Source organism: Pristiophorus japonicus, chromosome 2, assembly GCF_044704955.1.
Source record: "Pristiophorus japonicus isolate sPriJap1 chromosome 2, sPriJap1.hap1, whole genome shotgun sequence".
Taxonomy (NCBI): Eukaryota; Metazoa; Chordata; class Chondrichthyes; family Pristiophoridae; genus Pristiophorus; species Pristiophorus japonicus.
This window is the reverse complement of record NC_091978.1, coordinates 6,856,401-6,878,769: the sequence shown is the minus strand read 5'-3', so window position 1 is coordinate 6,878,769 and position 22,369 is coordinate 6,856,401. Positions and strand designations below refer to the sequence as shown.

At 46.2% G+C, this 22,369-nt stretch overlaps 1 protein-coding gene across 3 annotated transcripts in view; it reads left to right on the top strand.

Annotated features, from left to right (window-relative positions):
* Positions 1–22,369, top strand: part of LOC139235634 (sideroflexin-5-like) — a 223,710-nt gene that overhangs the window by 128,501 nt on the left and 72,840 nt on the right. For 2 of the 3 annotated variants that reach the window (XM_070866692.1, XM_070866687.1), the window contains exon 12: positions 7,499–7,584. The exons of the other annotated variant lie outside the window; for it this stretch is intronic. In XM_070866692.1, coding sequence (XP_070722793.1) covers positions 7,499–7,584 — 86 coding nt within the window. The remainder of the gene's footprint in view (positions 1–7,498; positions 7,585–22,369) is intronic. 3 annotated transcript variants of the gene reach the window in all.

The following is a 22,369-nucleotide window of genomic DNA, read 5'->3' as shown; positions in this document are numbered from 1 at the left end:
TCGACAGGGTAGATGCAGAGAGGATATTTCCCCTCGTGGGGAAATCTAAAACGGGGGGGGGGGTTCATTGTTTCAGAATAAGGGGTCGCCCACTTAAACGGAAATGAGGAGGAATTTCTTCTCTGAGGGTCGTGAATCTTTAAAATTCTCTGCCTCAGAGAGCTGTGGAGACTGGGTCATTGAATATATTTAAGTTGGAGATAGACAAAATTTTGAATGATAAGGGAGTAAAGGGTTATGGGGAGCAGGCAGGGATGTGGAGTTGAGGCCAAGATCAGATCAGCCATGATCTTATTGAATGGCAGAGCAGGCTTGAGGGACCAAATGGCCTACTCCTGCTCCTATTTCTTATGTCCTTATCTGCATCCCACTGAGATCACCCCATCGCTGAACCCTTGGGTCAGATAACCCTTCCCCTACTCTAACTGGACCATAAACTTGCGGGGGTCCTCGCCTCCCTCGCTATTTCCAGGTGTTTTATGCAGTGACCCATGACTTCCGCAGCTCCTGGAGACCAATTGCAGCCACAAGCCCAACTCTTTCTGTGGCAAGAGAATGTAGACTATGTGACACATTACTAACTTGGCTGTACACATTTATGTCTTAAGAAATGTGCAACAGCAGCAATAATTAAATTTTTAAAAATAGCACGAGTCTGCCATTTAAACAGTCATCATCATAGACAGTCCCTCGGAATCGAGGAAGACTTGCTTCCACTCTCAAACTGAGTCCTTAGGTGACTGTACAGTCCAATACGAGAACCACAGTCCCTGTCACAGGTGGGACAGATAGTCGTTGAGGAAAGGGAGGGTGGGACTGGTTTGCCGCACACTCTTTCCGTTGTCTGCAATTGATTTTTGCATGCTCTCGGCAATGAGACTCGTGGTGCTCAGCACCCTCCTGGATGCATTTCCTCCGCTATAGCGGTCTTTGGCCAGGGACACCCAGGTGTCGGTGGGGATTTTGCACTTTATCACGGAGGCTTTGAGGGTGTCCTTGTCACGTTTCCTCTGCCCACCTTTGGCTCGCTTGCCGTGAAGGAGTTCCGAGTAGAGCGCTTGCTTTGGGAATCTCGTGTCTGGCATGTGAACGATGTGGCCTGCCCAGCGGAGCTGATCAAGTGTGGTCAGTGCTTTAATGCTGGGGATGTTGGCCTGGTCGAGGATGCTAACGTTGGTGCATCTGTCCTCCCAGGGATTTGTAGGATCTTGCGAAGACATCGTTGGTGGTATTTCTCCAGCGACTTGAGGTGTCTACTCTACATGGTCCATGTCTCTGAGCCATACAGGAGGGCCGGTATTACTACAGCCCTGTAGACCATGAGCTTGGTGGTGGATTTGAGGGCCTGGTCTTCAAACACTCTTTTCCTCAGGCGGCCGAAGGCTGCACTGGAGGCGGTGTTGGATCTCATCGTCAGTGTCTGCTCTTGTTGATTTAACCAATAAACTTATCATCATAGGCAGTCCCTTGGAACGAGGATGACTTGTTTCCACGCCAAAAACGGATGAGTTTCAATGATGTTCCGGATCCCGAACTATATCCTGAAGGGTGGAAGACGCCTGTGCGTGGAATTTTTTAACGTGGGATGACCATTGCACACCAGCCACCACACGGGCTTGACAGAGCTAGGCCTTGGTCCAGTGGCAAGAATTAACCAAAACCGCTGGAGACCAGCTCTGCTGCACGGACCTAGTGCGCACGCACATATAGCAGTGTGGGCTGGCCCGTGCTGCCCCTGGGCCCCGAACTCTCGCCTCTCCTGTGCCCTGATCACATCTCGCTATGAATTCTCGCCGATCCCTCGTCCAGACCTCTCCGCTCCTGCTGTACCTGCCCACACTGCGGTCAGCCATCGCCCTCCTCAGCAGCACGCGCTGCTCCCTGCAGTGGCCCCGGCCTGCTGATGGCAGTTAAAACTGCATTATTGATGATAAACCATTTTTTATTGTTTACTCATTTTTGCGCCCCACTGTTTTGGCGCCCCCCCCCCCCCCCAAATTTTGTCGCCCTAGGCAACTGCCTAGTTCGCTTAATGGTTGTGCTGGCCCTGAGTTTTACCATGTAAGCAATCATTCCAAATTGCATAACAGTTTATATTAAACATTGGAAACACTGAGCAGGTCACGTAGCACCTGTGGAGAGAATTATGAACCCATGATATCTTGAAGGAGTGGGTTTTGATGAAAGGTCATAGATCTGTGCACTACCTTCCTCTCCCCACAGATGCTGCCTGACCCGCCGAGTATTTTCAGCATATTCTGGATTCATTTCAGATTTTCAGTATTTTGCTTTTTAGTTTATAAACTTGCAGTAGCTGCTGAGGAGGAGAGGAGACAAGACAGAGAGCAGCGGAGCATGAGCTGAAGCAGGGCCTGTAGCAGAACAGGAAAGGGAGACCAGAACATAAGAACTAAGAAGTAGAGCAGGAGTAGGCCATACGGCCCCTCGAGCCTGCTCCACCATTTAATACGATCTGATCTGATCATGGACTCAGGTCCACTTCCCTGCCTGCTCCCCATAACCCCTTATCCCCTTATCGTTTAAGAAACTATCTACTTCTGTCAAATTTATTCAGTGTCCCAGCTTCCACAGCTCTCTGAAGGAACAAATTCCACAGATTCACAACCCTCAGAAGAAATTTCTCCTCATCTCAGTTTTAAATGGGCGGCCCCTTATTCTAAGATCGTGTCCTCTAGTTCTAATCTTCCCCCATCAGTGGAAACCTCCTCTCTGCATCCACCTTGTCAAGCCCCCTCATAATCTTATACGTTTCGATAAGATCACCTCTCATTCTTCTGAATTCCAATGAGTAGAGATCCAACCTACTCAACCTTTCTTCATAAGTCACCCCCCTCATCCCCGGAATCAACCTAGTGAACCTTCTCTGAACTGCCTCCAAAGCAAGCATATCCTTTCGTAAATATGGAAACCAAAACTGCACGCAGTTCTCCAGGTGTGGCCTCACCAATACCCTGTATAGTTGTAGCAAGACTTCCCTGCTTTTATAATCCATCCCCTTTGCAATAAAGGCCAAGAGTCCATTGGCCTTCCTGATCACTTGCTGTACCTGCGTACTAACCTTTTGTGTTTCATGCACAAGTACCCCCAGGTCCCGCTGTACTGCAGCACTTTGCAATCTTTCTCCATTTAAATAATAACTTGCTCTTTGATTTTTTTCTGCCAAAGTGCATGACCTCACACTTTCCAACATTATACTCCATCTGCCAAATTTTTGCCCACTCACTTAGCCTTTTGCAGATTTTTCGTGTCCTCCTCACACATTGCTTTTCCTCCCACCTTTGTATCGTCAGCAAACTTGGCTACTTTACACTCAGTCCCTTCTTCCAAGTCGTTAGTAGAGATTGTAAATAGAAGCTAGCCTTCCAACACTTAGCTGACCAGCCAGCCACCAGCTAATAGACAGGACCATCAACATGCAGCCAAGCTGCTGTGCGACACCACCAGCAGAAGGTGAGGACTCTTGATCCCCAGATTATGGGAGCAGGCGTAATGGGGGTCATCACCAGAGACACCAACAGAGCAAGAGAAGAGAAGAGAGCGAGCAGGAGCGAGAGACGGAACAATTAGAGGATCGCAATATACAGTCAGCCATTATGGCAGTTAATCATTGTGGAAGTCTCACCGAGAACCAGAGACTGTCCTTATAAATCAGAGATTCACAGTAAAAGCTGCTTTCTGCTGATTCACTCTCGTGTCCCTATTGCTCCCGTCGGCACTCCTGCCGAGGGTTGCCAACTCTGCTTGGGCATATTCCCGGAGGCTGTTATCACATGACCTCCAGCCTCCCCGCCCCCACGCTCCCACCATTGGCTGTCCGGCTCGTTCGTCCTTTGGGATGCACTGCCTCTCCCTGCCAAATAGAAAAGGGGCGGAGTCTTTGTCACTCGACTGGATGAATCTTGCCCATTGGTCAAACAGCCATTCCCCAACCCCCCCCCCCCCCCCCGTCCAAATTCCAATACTTTTGATAACTCTCGAAAGTGTCCAACGAAAATGAAGAAACGGTGCCCTGGAGATTAATCTTGAATTCCTGGGGATCCCAGGACATTTCTTAGCTTCTGATTCTGTGGCAGTTTCACCGGCCATGAATTGGCAGAAAACGGGGGGCGGGGGGGCCTTGCTTTCATGGGTCAAAAAGCACTAGGGGCTCAGTGAATTGTTGGCGCAAAGAGGGCTTGTGAGGGAAAAGTTAGACAAAGTTACAGAGTACTTAAATGATGGCAGGAATAAGGTGCTGGTCTGGTGCTGTGGGTGTGGCTTCCCAGGCAGCCTGTGACCAATCGGGCGAAAGTCTTCTCTCTGCAGGCTGTAGATTGAATCAGAGTCAATCCAGTTTCCAGTAAGTGCTGTTCCACAGTGCAATAACTGACACGAAATAGCGTTATATTAACTTTCTGACGCTTAGGGACGATAGGTTCAATTTTCCCCTGTTGCCTGCGCTGGTTTTTTTGGGGTGTAAATTATAATCTCCAAGTTTCCCCAAAGTTTCTGCGCCAGCGTAACTCAGTTAGTTGCGATTTTTTTTAGGTTAGAATTTTTTTGCGCCATTGGGGGCCGTAACCTGATGTCTGCGCCAGTTTTTCACATTTAAGCAAGTTTGGCCAGCTTACGTTTCTCCTAGGACTGCCACTCCCAAAAAACCTTCTGCGCACTTAAGAAAAACCAACGCACATTAAAAAATCGGCGCAGAAAGCCGCCATTGTTTTCAGGCGAAGATTTGGAGGGAGTCAAGAAGACAAAGAATGTGCTTCATGAAGCTTAATTTTTTCAAACTCAAAAGGGAGAAAATGAAAGTCTAATGCAATTATTTAATTTTGGATTTTTTTCAAAGTGCCACACCACTACTGAACGTCTCCTCACCGGACTCCAGGGTCGAGGGGCGGAGCGTCAGCCAGCAGAATCCCTCCCTCGCCCGGACACAGGCTCTGCTTCAAAAGAATCCCGGGGAGTGGGGGTGGATGTTGAGCCCCTTTGTCCAGGCAAGGGAGCGATTCTGCCGTCCACATCTGAATTTTCTTCTGCACCGGCTTCAGCCTTGTCAGGGTTGGCCTCGAGTTCTGCAAAATATAACAGAACAGACAAATGGTTAGCAGCAGAGGAGGGGGCAGGGTGGGTGGCTTGAGTAGGCTCACACAGGGCAGGCAGCAGGCTCATTTGAAGGACCACGTTGAATGATAGCACATTGCATCAACCGAAGCGTAGCTGACGGAGACGTCCCCATGAACCGAAGCATGGCTAGCCCGCACAGTACTTCACTTTTAGCAAAGCCAGACTGTGGAATTTGCAGGACTTGCCCTCTCCTTCGAGTGTGGGCCCAGCTTGTGCAGTGGTGGTTGCTTTTCTCCAGGCAGGACCCATCAAAGAAAGCGACCCTGTCTTCCAAGGGTGTCAGTGGGTGCAGATTTGCCGGGCCTCCTCCTGTTCACGTTCTTTCCCTTTTGTCGTGGGCCACCTTCCTTTGCAATGATGATAATATAACTTAGAGAGGGTGTCTTTCTGCTGGATGGGACATATACAGATGTTCACATTTACAATTGCAATTCCAGTGAATAAGTGAAAATATTACTTTCACTAACTATTTGACCAAGGTCCTGCCACTTTTTGCACTGGCCTTCGGACCTCGGGGTGGTCACATTGCACAGTAATCTTCTGCAAGTTGGTTCCAGCGTTTCTTCATTTCTTTTGGTGTAACTTTTATGTGACCTCTGCTGGTGTCCAGCTCGTGCCATCTGGCCTCAATTACAGTAACCAGGGCCTCCACGTCAGCCTGTGAGAAATTCTTGGTCCTTGAGCCGCTTTGCATATTGTACTGCAGCTCCAACTGAGAATTAAAGTTCCCACACACAACTGGCTCTTTAAAAATGGCCGAATGCAGACCGGGAGGTGTGCTGGGCATGCGTGACTATAGTCGTCACGTAAAAAATGTCCGTTTTTTTTTGCGCATGCACAGAAGGGGGGTTGGGGGGCCATCCTTTTTCCGGCGCAGACATTCGGCTCCAACCCCCTGAAGCTAAAGGACAGGCTGCACGGCATCAATTTCAAAAAATAGAACGGGGAAACTTGCAAGTTATATTTTTGGAGTAGTCGGGGCCAAAAAAAACAGGCATAACTCTTGCAATACGCCAAAAAATGGCATTGGGGAAAATTGAGCCTAATATTTATATTGACGAATTAGACTTTGGAATCAAAAACACAATTTCTGAATTTGCAGACAGCAAATTAGGGATGGGATAGTCAATACTGAGGAGGACTGCAACAAATTACAGGACGATATTAATAAATTTGCAGAATAGGCATATAGTCGGCAAATGAATTGCAACATAGATAAGTGTGAAATAATACAAATTGGTAAGAAAAATAAGGAGGTCACATATTACTTGGAAAATAAGAATTTAAATGGGGTAAAAGAGCAAAGGGATCTCTGAGCAAAAATACACAAATCACTAAAAGTAACAACATAGGTTGATTAGGCCATTTAAAAAAAAAAAGCAAACCAAGAACCAGGGTTTTTTTCTAATGAGATAGAATTGAAAAGTAGAGAGGTTATGCCAAACCTGGGTTAGCAGACTTGGAGTACTGTGTACAGTTCTGGTTGCCATATTATAAAAAGGATATAGAGACACTTTACAGGATGCAAAAAAGATTTACAAGGATGATACTAAAACTGTGAGGTTATACTTGTTAGGAATGGGTGAACAGGCTAGCTCTTTCTCTTGAAAAGACATGGCTGAGGGGTGACCTAATAGAGGTTTGATGGTGCAGTGTACAGGGAGCTTTACTCTACATCGAACCAGTGCTGTACCTGCCCCGGGAGTGTTTGATGGGGCAGTGTAGAGGGAGCTTAATTCTGTATCTAACCCCGTGCTGTACCTGCCCTGGGAGTGTTTGATGGGACAGTGTAGAGGGAGCTTTACTCTGTATCTAACCCATGCTGTACCTGCCCTGAGAGTGTTTGATGGGACAGTGTAGAGGGAGCTTAACTCTGTATCTAACCCCGTGCTGTACCTGCCCTGGGAGTGTTTGATGGGACAGTGTAGAGGGAGCTTTACTCTGTATCTAACCCATGCTGTACCTGCCCTGAGAGTGTTTGATGGGACAGTGTAGAGGGAGCTTAACTCTGTATCTAACCCCGTGCTGTACCTGCCCTGGGAGTGTTTGATGGGACAGTGTAGAGGGAGCTTTACTCTGTATCTAACCCATGCTGTACCTGCTCTGAGTGTTTGACGGGACACCAGATTGCTGAAAAGGGCAGGTGGTCTAATGCTCAGCACTAGTGCCCCTCATACAATTGACCGCAATCTCAAAATTGAAGCGGGAAAACAACCAGCAGTGTAATTTTTATTTCTGTAAAATAATCAAAAAAATCCTGCATTGTCAACCTAGCTACAGGTCAGGTCCCAGCGGGCTTCCAGGGGAATCTGGGTATCGTGACTAGGTTGAAATATATTTACTGGGGTTGTATTTGTGTTTTCCGCAGGCACTGATGGAGACTGCCATAACGAGAATAGTCCTCCCTATCCCTATCCTGGTGCTGCCCCCGATTATTATGTCGCTGCTGGAGAAGTAAGTGTTGAGATGGCGTCCCACTGTTATTTCAGTTCTTTCCACTCCTCTTCCACAGGTGCTGACTCTTGCTGGAGTTCCCTCAGCTGCCCTCCAGTACCCCACGCCGTGCCCCTGATTCTCCACGGAGCAGCTCCTGCTCCATCGGGCCCAGCAGCGACACCCTTCGCGATCTAACGTCGTAGGTTCGGAATTCCGCGCATAGACAGAGTTTCCTGCGAGGTTGTGGGGGCAGATCCCAGGAAGGTTCCCATTCAATGATATTTGGCTGTGGAGGGCACAGTAACTGATCCCGATGCTGCCCTTCCTGATATCAACGCAAGCATTCGTCGCAGGATTCACCAGAATGATAGCGGGTCGTTGCAAAGTAATCGCAGCACAGAAACAGGTCATTTAGCCCAACTGGTCCATGCCGGCTGAAAGGGATAAATTCTGAGGACAGGTTGCGTAGATTAGGCTTTTGTATTCCCTTGAAAAAAGAAGGAAAAAGAAAGACTTGGATTTATATAGTGCCTTTCACGATCACCAGACATCTCATAGCGCTTTACAGCCAATGAAGTACTTTTGGAGTGTAGTGTAGTGGAGTATTTAAAATAAACACTCAACACCGGGTCTGAGTTCGAAGATTCAAGTCGCCTTTTTATTGCACCGGGGGGGAGCCTGCCTGCTGGTTTGTCTGTAGCCAGGCTTCTCCAATGATGCAAAGTTCCAAGCAACCTTTTATATACTTAATGATGCATGTCAGCCTCGTGCACGCATGCAACCCCACCACCCCACCTCCCCCTCCCCCCATGCCATTTAATTGATCCAAAGCCAGCGTACACAATTGCTGCTTGATTAATTTCCTTTCGTGTCACACGATCATTGGCCTATGTCTCATATCAAATGGAGTTTCTCCAACGTGTCACTTTTGACCCCTTGCCCTGTTTAACTGCCTCTCTGGGCCTCCTGTGGTTCAACAGTTTGGCTATTTGTAATTTTCCTCAGGTTACACAGCTTGTAAAGTTGAGCACGACAAAAGCCTATGTCAGCTTGTTTTAGTTCCGAGATCCATTCTTGACCAGTTTAATTATAACAGAGCTCAAAAGCCCCACTTCAGCAGTCACTGTTGTAATGTGGGAAACGCGGCAGCCAATTTGTGCACAGCAAGCTCCCACAAACAGCAATGTGATAATGACCTGATAATCTGTTTTTTTTGTTATGATAATTGAGGGATAAATATTGGCCAGGATACTGGGGATAACTCCCCTGCTCTTCTTTGAAATAGTGCCATGGGAACTTTTACGTCCACTTGAGAGAGAAGAAGGGGCCATGGTTTTAATGTCTCATGCGAAACCGACGCCTCTGACAGTGCAGTGTTCCCTCAGCACTTCACTGGCGAGTCAGCCCAGATGTTTTTGTGTTCAAGTCCCTGGAGTGAGACTTGAACCCACAGCCTTCTGACTCAGAAGCGACACTGCTACCCACTGAGCCACGGCTGACACTTGAGTATAGAAGGTTACGGGATAAATTCTGAGGACAGGTTGCATAGACTAGGTTTTTATATTCCCTTGAGTATAGACGTTTGAGGGGCTTAACAGATGTAAGGAACTTGCGAGGGTAGATACAGAGAAACTATTTCCTCTAGTGGGGGAGTCCAGAAAAAGGGGTCTTAAAACTAGAGCTGTGAAGTTGAGGAATGAAATCAGGTTGCAAATGGTCGCGGGAGTCTGGAACTCTCTCCCCAAAAGGCTGTTGAGGCTGAGGGTTAATTGAAAATTTCCAGTTCCTCCAGTCTTGATGCTTAACTCCTTTTGGTGTCTGGGATCAGCCTTGCAGATCTTCTCTGCACCATGGCTGAAATGATTCTCCGCTGCTTTGGTGCCCAAAACGAGACATAATCGGCTGGAATTTCCATGGAGCATCTCCCGCCATAACTTCGGCAAAGGATGGGTGGTACCCTCAATGAAACAGCTAAAAGCAGCCGTTAGCAACGTTTCTCCGGGAGTCTCGCCGACTTGGCAACAATTGATTGGAAAGTCTTTCCCGGTATTCAAGGCATCCAGTCCCTTACGATCGTCAAGCCTCAAAGGAGTCTATAGATTGGTAGGATCTTTTCATTTCATAGAGCGATTGGTGTGGTGTGGTGTTCAAATCCCTCCATGGCTTCCCCCTCCCTATCTCTGTGTAACCTCCTCCAGCTCTACAACCCTCCAAGATCTCTGCGCTCCTCCAATTCAGGCCACTTGCGTTTCCTCGATTTCCTTTGCTTCACCATGGTGGCTGTGCCTTCAGCTGCCTAGGCCGGAAGCTCTGGGATTACCTCCCTAAACCTCTCTGACTCTCTCTCCGCTAAGCCCCTGCTTAAAACCTACCTCTTTGACCAAGCTCTTGGTCACCTGTCCTAATATCGCTTTATGCGGCTCTGTGTCAATTTTTGTCGGATTATGATCCTGCGAAGCGCCTCGGAACATTTTACTGCATTAAAGGCGCTATACAAATGCATGCTGTTGTTGGGTCTCGGTGTTAATTTTTTTAATATTCATTCTTGGGATGTGGGCATCACTGGCAAAGTCAGCACTTACTGCCCATCCCTAGTTGCTCTTGACTGGTTTGCTTCAGAGGGCAGTTAAGAGTCCACGATGTTGGTGTTGGACTGGAGTCATGTGTAGGCCCAGACCGGGTAAGGATGGCAGGTTTCCTTCCCTAAAGGACATTAGTGAACCGGTTGAGTTTTTATGACTATTCGACAGCTTCATGGTCACTTTTACTACCAGCTTTTAAGCTCCACATTTTAATTTTAAATTGACTTCAAATTTTGCAGCGGTGGGATTTGAACTTGTTCTCTCTGGATTATCAGTCCAGGCTTGTGGATTACTGGTGCAGTAACATAAACTATGCTACCATACCCAGCAAGCTCCTTCACTGCTCTTTCATTTAAAAAAAAAGATTCTCTGGCAGGAAATAGAGTGAGAATTATACGGGTGGATTGAGGCTGAGATGATTAAGTTATGGAACGCTGTGGTATGATATTCAGTGGGCGGCAAGAGCATTTGAGACACATCTGGCTTTTTGGAAATTATACCTCCATTTAAAGCACCTTCCTCAGGAACTCCTGGATTGAGTTAGTCGAGACCATAACGAAGTTGTACTCGATATGTTGGAGGGAATGAGCTCATTCCATATTTGGTGTTTTTTTTAAAACTCTCTCTTTAAATGTAAACTCACTGAGAGCTGCCATAATGGTGATAAATTTAGACGTCCCCAGCATGCTCTCTTCATCAGACAGCTTTGACTTGCTAATAAACACCTCAACCTGCAGCTCGGCTGTTTGTTTAGCACATGGAAGTGAATTAGAGGCGTAAATGTAAACGTACCTCGCCCACGAAAATACCCCTCAGCTAAATGTCATGTCGCATTGGCGCACTTCACCCTTCAACATGCCACTTGCCAATTTACAACACAGAGTCACAAGCTAATTCGTAAGTCATCTGTTCACATGTCACAGGCACGCAGTGGATTGAGGACAGTTCACACAGCCAATACTACTTACTGTGGTGAAGGTCCACGTGCCAGGGAACTTGAGCTTAACAAGATAAGGGGCTGGATTTTCGGGCTTCTGCCGCCCCCGTTAGCTCCCCCGGAGGGGCGGCAGTGGTGGCGGTGAGCTCTTCCGGACGGGCGACCAGCTTCCAGCGACACACAGGGACTTTCGGTGCCGCTTTCGATGGGGCGCGGAGTATTACCACCTGGAAGAGGCGAGCCGGTTGCATTACCGACTCGAGTTTTGGCTGCCGTCCAATCCGTAATATCGCGTAGAGTGTCCTGCGGGGACCTCCTGTGAAAGCGGGCAGTCCGAATGTAGCGGCTGCAGTGAGGTGAGTAATGTCCACCTCAGGTAAGTGTGATTGTATATTTTCTTTGCGATTTATGTTGTGGTTAGCGAGAATTGTTTATTAGGAATGTTTTTAGTGGGTTTTTTTCAGGTTTTTTTATTTTTCCCCCAGGGAGGCCTCTCTCATGGCGCACCGAGACCGACTGTTTAGCTCGGGATGTTCCCATGCCCAGTGGCCGAGTGCCCTAAGAGAGGTGTGTAACGCCTCCCTTAGCGCTCCGCCCCACACTCAGGGCCCAGCTGCCCAATTTTGCTGACTGAGGCGCAAACTGTCCCCGGGCACAAACTTTACCGCCCTGAAATCAGCAGAAACAAAAATCCAGCCACGCAATATAAGAGTAAGAATGGAGGGCAGGCAGAACACCTCCACGCAAAAAGAAAAATTTAATTACCGATAAAATTACCCGGGGAGGACATTGGAGCAGACAGTGTAAAAGGGGTCAAGAGATGGTGGCGTTGGATATCCCTGGGGATACTCCCAATATTTTTTGTATCATTGCTCCAGTTCTTCTGCCATAACCTCGGTAGCAGATTAAAAGATTCGGGGCCAGTTAGATGCATTTCTCCAGACAGCAGGGCTTGATGCGTTCAGTGCAAAGGGGGTAGGTGAGGTTCAATCTGCTACTAGGACCCTAATGATCAACCTCCGATCCAAAAAAATTGCCCCATTCTAATTTCCACTGTAATTGAACTTTTGTTTTTGGTAAATCTCCCTCTTTTTTTTTTTTTTAAATGCTTTTCTTCCTGCTGTTCTTCCTCACTGTCAGGCCCCCATTAATGCTGGAATGAAACTTGGTTGCCCATAACAAAAACAGGAAAAGCTGACGACACTCAGCGGGTCAGGCAGCATCTGTGGAGAGAGAAACAGAGTTAACGTTTCGGGTCGACGACCCTTTGTCAGAACTTGAAAAATTTAGAGATATAACTGGTTTTAAGCAAGTGCAGAGGCAGGGAAAGGGGGCAGGGGAGGAAAGAACAAAAGGGAAGGTCTGTGATGGGGTGGAAGGCAGGAGAGATTAAATGACGAAAGGGATATTGGCAAGGCAAAAGGGGATGCTAATGTCCCCAGCTGCCCCAAGTGTGGTGGGTCTCCCTTCTGAAGGCAGTTTGAGCCAACTGAATGGTTTGCTAGGCCACTTCAGAGGTCAGTTAACGGTCAACCACATTGGTGTGGGACTGGAGTCACATATAGGCCCAGACGGGGTAAGGACGGCAGGTTTCCTTCCCATTGGTGAATCACTTGGGTTTTGACGACCGACACCTGGGAGTCCCTGGCCAATGACCGCCCTAAGTGGAGGAAGTGCATCCGGGAGGGCGCTGAGCACCTCGAGTCTCGTCGCTGAGAGCATGCAGAAACCAAGCGCAGGCAGCGGAAGGAGCGTGCTGCAAACCAGACTCCCCACCCACCCTTTCCCTCAACCACTGTCTGTCCCACCTGTGACAGGGACTGTGGTTCTCGTATTGGACTGTTCAGCCACCTAAGGACTCACTTCAGGAGTGGAAGCAAGTCTTCCTCGATTCCGAGGGACTGCCTATGATGATGATGATGACGACAATCTGACAGGTTCGTGGTCACTTTTACTGACACCAGCTTTCTCTTTCCAGATTTTTTTAAAACTGAATTCAAATTCTCAAACTGCCACTGGTGGGATTTGGACTCTCGCACTCTCTCGGGATTATTTGTCCAATAACATAACCAGTGCACTACCGTACTACAACTAACATCGTGCTGGCCAGGCCTTGGATGAGGTACAGCTTTCTCCAGCTAAACATTGACGAGACACAAGCCATCCTCTTTTGGCTCCTGCCAGTCACTTCACACCTCAGCTGCCGATTCCACTTCTCATCCCAGCTGCTCGCTCAGACTGAACCAACAGCAGCACAGCCTCGCTGTCCTGCTCAATCCAGAGCTCAGCCTCAAATTTTCGATTCCGTCATTGCAAAACTGTTTTACCCCACTTTGTACAGCTGCTACAATTGTCATCCACACCTCTAAAGGAGAAAGAAAGAATGGACTTAAGAACATAAGAACGTAAGAAATAGGAGCAGGAGTAGGCCTTACGGCCCATCGAGCCTGCTCCGCCATTCAATGAGATTATGGCTGATCATCGACCTCAACTGGGCATGAATAGATACAAATGGGTGTGATCTGATAGCCATTACAGAGATGTGATTGCAAGGTGACCAGGACTGGGAATTAAATATAACAACATAGGAAATAGGAGCAGGTGTAGGCCATGCAGGCTCAAGGGGCCGTTCCGCCATTCAATATGATCATGGCTGATCCGATCATGGACTCGGGTCCACTTCCCTGCCCGCTCCCCATAACCCCTTATTCCCTTATCAGTTAAGAAACTGTCTATCTCTGTCTTAAATTTATTCAATGACCCAGCTTCCACAGCTCTCTGGGGCAGCGAATTCCACAGATTTACAACCCTCTGAGAGAAGAAATATTCAGGGGTATTTGACAATTCAGAAGGACAGACAGAAAGGAAAAGGAGGTGGGGTAGCAGTGTTAATAAAGGATGAGATCAGTGCATTAGCGAGAAACGATATTGGCTCAGAAGATCAAGATGTTGAATCAGATTTGGGTGGAGATAAGGAATAATAAGGGGAAAAAGTCGCTGGTATGCGTAGTCTTCGGCACCCTAATAGTAGTTACACTGTTGGACAGAGTATAAATCAAGAAATAATGGAGGCTTGTAATAAAGAAACGGCAATAATCATGGGCGATTTTAACCTTCATATTGATTGGACAAAACAAATTGGCCAGGATAGCCTTGAGATAGAGTTCATAAGAGTGTATCTCAGCTGTTTACACTGTACATTAATGATTTAGACGAGGGGATTAAATGTATCTCCAAATTTGCGGATGACACTAAGTTGGGTGGCAGTGTGAGCTGCGAGGAGGATGCTATGAGGCTGCAGAGCGACTTGGATAGGTTAGGTGAGTGGGCAAATGCATGGCAGATGAAGTATAATGTGGATAAATGTGAGGTTATCCACTTTGGTGGTAAAAACAGAGAGACAGACTATTATCTGAATGGTGACACATTAGGAAAAGGGGAGGTGCAAAGAGACCTGGGTGTCATGGTACATCAGTTATTGAAGGTTGGCATGCAGGTACAGCAGGCGGTTAAGAAAGCAAATGGCATGTTGGCCTTCATAGTGAGGGGATTTGAGTACAGGGGCAGGGAGGTGTTGCTACAGGGCCTTGGTGAGGCCACACCTGGAGTATTGTGTACAGTTTTGGTAGCCTAACCTGAGGAAGGACATTCTTGCTATTGAGGGAGTGCAGCGAAGGTTCACCAGACTGATTCCCGGGATGGCGGAACTGACCTATCAAGAAAGACTGGATCAACTGGGCTTGTATTCACTGGAGTTCAGAAGAATGAGAGGGGACCTCATAGAAACGTTTAAAATTCTGACGGGGTTAGACAGGTTAGATGCAGGAAGAATGTTCCCAATGTTGGGGAAGTCCAGAACCAGGGGACACAGTCTAAGGATAAGGGGGAAGCCATTTAGGACCGAGATGAGGAGGAATTTCTTCACCCAGAGAGTGGTGAACCTGTGGAATTCTCTACCACAGAAAGTTGTTGAGGCCAATTCACTAAATATATTCAAAAAGGAGTTAGATGAAGTCCTTACTACTCGGGGGATCAAGGGGTATGGTGAGAAAGCAGGAATGGGGTACTGAAGTTGCATGTTCAGCCATGAACTCATTGAATGGCGGTGCAGGCTCGAACGGCCGAATGGCCTACTCCTGCACCTATTTTCTATGTTTCTATGTCTATGTTTCTATGTTTCTATGACTAGTGGGAGGCCAGAGGATTGGGAAACTTTTAAAAGCCAGCAAAGAACGACTAAAAAATGATAATGAGAGGGAAGATAGATTATGAAAGTAAACTAGCACGAAATATAAAAACAGATAGTAAGAGTTTCTACAGGTACATAAAAACGAAAAGAGTGGCTAAAGTAAATGTTGGTCCCCTGGAGGATGAAACTGGGGAATTAATAATGGAGAACAGGGAAATGGCAGAGACTTTGAACAAATATTTTGTATCGGAGACACTAAAAACATCCCAATAGTAGATAATCAAGGGGCTATAGGGAGGGTGCAACTTAATATAATAACTATCACTAATGAAGTCGCACTCGGTAAAATAATGGGACTAAAAGTGGACAAGTCTCCTGGACCTGATGGCTTACATCCTTGGGTCTTAAAAGAACTGGCAGCAGAGATAGTGGATGTATCTACGAAAATTCCCTGGACTCTGATGCAGTCCCAGCAGATTGGAAAACCGCAAATGTAACGCCCCTATTTAAAAAAGGAGGCAGACACACAGCAGGAAACTATAGACCAGCCAGCTTAACATCTTTAGTTGGGTTTTGTACAAACCTGTATCCTAGCATGCACCCGCCATTCTTCTGAGTCTGGCCCAATGTGTGTTCCTTTCTCTTTCCATCGCTGACAGAGCCTCCGGTCTGTACATCTCACCCCCGAGACTCTGGGACACCCCCTCTATACCCTTTCCCCTACTACTGCTTTCAATGGCATCCTCAAAACCCGCTGCTTTGACTGTGTCTTCGAACAGTTCTCCTAACCTCTCTCTTACTTTCTGCTCCATGTCCAGTTATCCCTCTGTAAATGACCTGGGACCATTTTCTTGCACAGATGCCAACAAAAACAAATGAGAGTTGTCATCGTCCTTCTGCTCTTCATCCTCTTCATTATCCTGACCCCTTATTATCCTGCTAATTACCTTCATCGCCTTTATTCTCATCATCTTTCTTTTCTCCACCTCCTCCTCCTTTTCCTCATGCTACCTGTCTATCTTGCTCTTTCTCATCTTCCTTGTTTCCTTCATCATTATCCTCCTCCTCCCTTCCTGATCCTTCCCATTCTTCTTCATGTCCTCCTCATCATCATCCTCCTCATCCTCTGACCGAGGATGCTGACACCAGATGCCTGAAACATAATCATGTTCTTTTGCCCACTGCTAACTTCTCTCACCTGGATAAGCTCAAAAATTCACCCAAAGCAATGAACTAAAATGAAGTTGCGATCCAGGTGTTGCAACAGAAGGTGGATTCACTAATCCGATAGCTGGTATCAGGTTGCACAGCCAAAACTCTGCCTGTTTTGGAAACATGAATCCTTTCAAGTGGAACAGATTAAAATATTGAGAGTTTTTCTTTTTATAGTAATGAACATGTTTATTGATGCAACTGAGGAATGAACACCTTGCAAGTGTTTACAGTGATAACATACCCGAGCTGGTATGGTCACGCTAAAGATTCATTAGCTAAGCTGGGGTTTGTGATAACGAGCTCCATAATGACTTGTTCACAGTCACCTCTTTATTTTATTTGACCTCATTCTAATCATTGACAAAAGGTGTTGTTTCACCAGGATCGGTGCTGGGACCACTGTTGTTTACCATTTACATAAATGATTTCAAATCGGAAATCGCGAGGTACAATTTCAAAATTTGCGGATGACCCCAAATTGTGGTTAATACAGAGGAGGACTGCGACAAAGTGCAGTAAAACATTGGCCCAGAAATCCCAGTTTCTTCTTCCTGCGATCGTTCGACTAAAAATAGGAGAAAAGATGCGCACTTATCTTTTTGGTCGAATGCTCGCCAGAGATCCCGGACTCGAGGCCTCCTCTTCTTGCGCAACGGAGCGCGTTCACGTTGGGACATCCGCAGGAGCCACGTGGGCCTGGACACCCAATCACAGTAAAGTATTTTCTCATTCATAGTAATAGGAGTTTCGTAAGTCGGAAACTCCTATTATATTGAATGAGAAACACCCGCAAAGAGCCAAACACTTCATAAAACATTTTTTTTTTTAAAACACCTCCCATAAATACATTCTAGAAATTAAAGTTGATAGAAATGTTTTTTAAAGAAGAAAAATGGGCCGATTTTTTAAAAAAGTTTTAATTGTGGTTAAAAATAAATGTAACGTAGTGGACAGGGTTTTTAAAAATGTGTTTTTAAATCTAATTTAATTATAATTTTGTACGTTTTTAAACTCTTAGTGGGCTATGCGCCTGCTTTTATCAAACGCAAGAGTTTTGAGGATATTTTCTGGGCAAGATATGGGTAAATCCCGCAATCTTGTCCTGGCAAATGTCTTCGCTCCCGAGATATGGAGGATCTGTCAAGCCAGAAACTTGACGGATCGGAAAAGCTGGTTTCCAGTGCATGCACATTGCGTGCCGAAAACCGTCTTTTCCGATGCCTTCCCGGGTCCGTAGAAACTCCGTACAGACCCAGGGAGGCCAGGATTTCAGGGCCAACAATAAACTTGCAGAATGGGTGCGCAATTGGAAAATTAACTTCAATTTCGATTAAGTGTGAGGTAGTATATTTTGGTAGGAAGAATAAGAACGCAACATAGTTGTAAAATAAGTGTCTAAATAGGGTAGAGGAACCGAGGGAAGTGGGAATCTGGATACACAAATCACTAAAAGTAGCAACATAGGTTAATAAGGCTATTTTTTTAAAAAAAAGGAAAGCACTGGTATTCAGTTCTAGAGTGATAGAGTCATCCCCCTGCAAAACAGATACACTGCTTTGAGTACTGTTGAGGGGGATGACTCATCAGGGGAGGGCAGCAGCAGCCAAGTTCATGGCACCGTGGCTGGCTCTGTTGTACAGGAGGGCAGGAAAAAGAGTGGGAGAGCGATAGTGATAGGGGATTCGATTGTAAGGGGAATAGATAGGCGTTTCTGCGGCCGCAACCGAGACTCCAGGATGGTATGTTGCCTCCCTGGTGCAAGGGTCAAGGATGTCTCTGAGCGGGTGCAGGACATTCTAAAAAGGGAGGGAGAACAGCCAGTTGTCGTGGTGCACATTGGTACCAATGACATAGGTTTAAAAAAAAAGGGATGAGGTCCTACGAGACGAATTTAAGGAGCTAGGAGCTAAATTAAAAAGTAGGACCTCAAAAGTAGTAATCTCGGGATTGCTACCAGTGCCACGTGCTAGTCAGAGTAGGAATCACAGAATAGCACAGATGAATAAGTGGCTTGAGCAGTGGTGCAGCAGGGAGGGATTCAAATTCCTGGGGCATTGGAACCGGTTCTGGGGGAGGTGGGACCAGTACAAACCGGACGGTCTGCACCTGGGCAGGGCCGGAACCAATGTCCTAGGGGGAATGTTTGCTAGTGCTGTTGGGGAGGAGTTAAACTAATATGGCAGGGGGATGGGAACCAATGCAGGGAGACAGAGAGAAACAAAAAGGAGACAAAAGCAAAAGACAGAAAGGAGATGAGGAAAAGTGGAGGGCAGAGAAACCCAAGGCAAAAAACAAAAAGGGCCACTGAATATAAAGGGGCTGCAGGAGGGGTCAAAACTAAAAATCATGGTTTAAAAACTAGGATTAAAACACTCTACCTAACTGCACGCAGCATTTGAAATGAAGTAAATGAGTTGACAGCACAAATCATTACAAATGGGTATGATTTGGGGTCCATTGCAGAAACATGGTTGCAGGGTGGCCAAGACTGGGAATTAAACATACAGGGGTATCTGACGATTCGGAAAGATAAACAAGAAGGGAAAGGAGGTGGGGTAGCTTTGTTAATAAAGGATGATATCAGGGCAGTTGAGAGATGATATTGGCTCTAATGAACAAAATGTTGAATCATTGTGGGTAGAGATTAGAGATAGTAAGGGGAAAAAGTCACTGGTGGGCGTAGTTTATAGGCCCCCAAATAATAACTTCACAGTGGGGCGGGCAATAATCAAGGGAATAATTGAGCCATGTGAAAAAGGAACGGCAGTAGTCATGAGGGATTTTAACCTACATATCGATTGGTCAACTCAAATCGCACGGGGTAGCCTGGAGGAGGAATTCATAGAATGCATACGGGATTGTTTCTAAGAACAGTATGTGACAGAACCTACAAGGGAGCAAGCAATCTTGGATCTGGTCCTGTGTAATGAGACAGGAAAAATAAACGATCTCCTAGTAAAAGATCCTCTCAGAATGAGTGATCACAGCATGGTTGAATTTTTAATACAGATTGAGGGTGAGGAAGTTGTGTCAGAAACAAGCGTACTATGCTTAAACAAAGGGGACTACAGTGGGATGAGGGCAGAGTTGGCTAAAGTAGACTGGAAACACAGACTAAACGGTGGCACAATTGAGGAACAGTGGGGAACTTTTAAGGAGCTCTTTCATATTGCGCAACAAAAATATATTTCAATGAAAAAGAAGGGCGGTAAGAGAAGGGATAACCAGTCGTGGATAACCAAGGAGATAAAGGAGAGTATCAAATTAAAAACCAATGCGTATAAGGTGGCCAAGGTTGGTGGGAAACTAGAGGATTGGGAAAATTTTAAAAAACAGCCAAGAATGACTAAAAAAGCAATAAAGAAAGGAAAGATAGATTTCGAAGGTAAACTTGCGCAAAACATAAAAACAGATAGTAAAGCTTTTACTGATGTATAAAACGGAAGAGAGTGATTAAAGTAAATGTTGGTCCCTTAGAAGATGAGAAGGGGGATTTAATAATGGGAAATGTGGAAATGGCTGAGACCTTAAACAATTATTTTGCTTCGGTCTTCACAGTGGAAGACACAAAAACCATGCCAAAAATTGCTGGTCACGGGAATGTGGGAAGGGAGGACCTTGAGACAATCACCATCACTAGGGAGATAGTGCTGGACAGGCTAATGGGACTCAAGGTAGACAAGTCCCCTGGTCCTGATGAAATGCATCCCAGGGTATTAAAAGAGATGGTGGAAGTTATAGCAGATGCATTAGTTATAATCTACCAAAATTCTCTGGACTCTGGGGAGGTACCAGCGGATTGGAAAACAGCTAATGTAATGCCTCTGTTTAAAAAAGGGGGCAGACAAAAGGCAGGTAACTATAGGCCGGTTAGTTTAACATCTGTAGTGGGGAAAATGCTTGAAACTATCATTAAGGAAGAAATAGCGGGACATCTAGATAGGAATAGGGCAATCAAGCAGACGCAGCATGGATTCATGAAGGGGAAATCATGTTTAACTTGAGGATATAACAAGCATGGTGGATAGAGGTGTACCGATGGATGTGGTGTATTTAGATTTCCAAAAGGCATTCGATAAGGTGCCACACAAAAGGTTACTGCAGAAGATAGAGGTACGCGGAGTCAGAGGAAATGTATTGGCATGGATAGAGAATTGGCTGGCGAACAGAAAGAAGAGAGTCGGGATAAATGGGTCCTTTACAGGTTGGAAATCGGTGGTTAGTGGTGTGCCACAGGGATCGGTGCTGGGACCACAACTGTTTACAATATACATAGATGACCTGGAAGAGGGGACAGAGTGTAGTGTAACAAAATTTGCAGATGACACAAAGATTAGTGGGAAAGCGGGTTGTGTCGAGGACACAGAGGCTGCAAAGAGATTGAGATAGGTTAAGCGAATGGGCGAAGGTTTGGCAGATGGAATACAATGTCGGAAAGTGTGAGGTTATCCATCTTGGGGGGAAAAAAAACAGTAAAAGGGAATATTATTTGAATGGGGAGAAATTACAACATGCTGAGATGCAGAGGGACCTGGGGGTCCTTGTGCATGAATCCCAAAAAGTTAGTTTGCAGGAGCAGCAGGTAATCAGGAAGGCAAATGGAATGTTGGCCTTCATTGCGAGAGGGATGGAGTACAAAAGCAGGGAGGTCCTGCTGCAACTGTATAGGGTATTGGTAAGGCCGCACCTGGAGTACTGCGTGCAGTTTTGGTCACCTTAAGGAAGGATATACTAGCTTTGGAGGGGGTACAAAGACGATTCACTAGGCTGATTCTGGAGATGAGGGGGTTACCTTGTGATGATAGATTGAGTAGACTGGGTCTTTACTCGTTGGAGTTCAGAAGGATGAGGGGTGATCTTATAGAAACATTTAAAATAATGAAAGGGATAGACAAGATAGAGGCAGAGAGGTTGTTTCCACTGGTCGGGGAGACTAGAACTAGGGGGTACAGCCTCAAAATACGGGGGAGCCAATTTAAAACCGAGTTGAGAAGGAATTTCTTCTCTCAGAGGGTTGTGAATCTGTGGAATTCTCTGCCCAAGGAAACAGTTGAGGTTAGCTCATTGAATGTATTCAAGTCACAGATAGATAGATTTTTAACCAATAAGGGAATTAAGGGTTACGGGGAGAGGGCGGGTAAGTGGGGCTGAGTCCAAGGCCAGATCAGCCATGATCTTGTTGAATGGCGGAGCAGGCTCGAGGCTACTCCTGTTCCTAATTCTTGTGTTCTTGTAAATGCTTATGTTAACTTGGATAGAACCTTGATTAGACCACACTTGGGATACTGTGAACAGTTATGGTCTTCATATTATAACAAGGGAATAGAGGCACTGGCGAAGATGAAAAAAAGATAGTACCACACCTGACCTATCAGGAAATATTGAACAAGCTAGGGCTACTTTCTCTGAAAAAGGGAAGACTGAGGGGTGACCTGAAAGAGGTCTTTAAGATTATGAAAGGGTTTGAAAGGATAGATGTAGAGAAAATGTTTCCACTTGTGGGCGAGACCAAAACTAGGGGCCATAAATATAGGATCGTTGGTATTAACTCCAATAGTGAATTCAGGAGAAACTTCTTTACCCAGAGAGTGGTTAGAATGCGGAACTTGCAGTCGCTACCACAAGGAATAGTTGAGTCGAATAGCATAGGTGCATTTAAGGGGAAGCTAGATAAAGGAATAGAAGGATATGTTGATGGGGTTTGATGATGGAGGATGAGAGGAGACATGTGTGGAGTATAAACACCAGCATAGACCAGTTGGATCTAATGGATTGATCCCTTAAACCATGGATCAGAGCAAAGCTGTGTGGCTCATGGTTGAACCCAGCACGTGAATGCAAGAGACACGGCCTTTTTTTCAGCCAGAAGTGCTGAGTGAG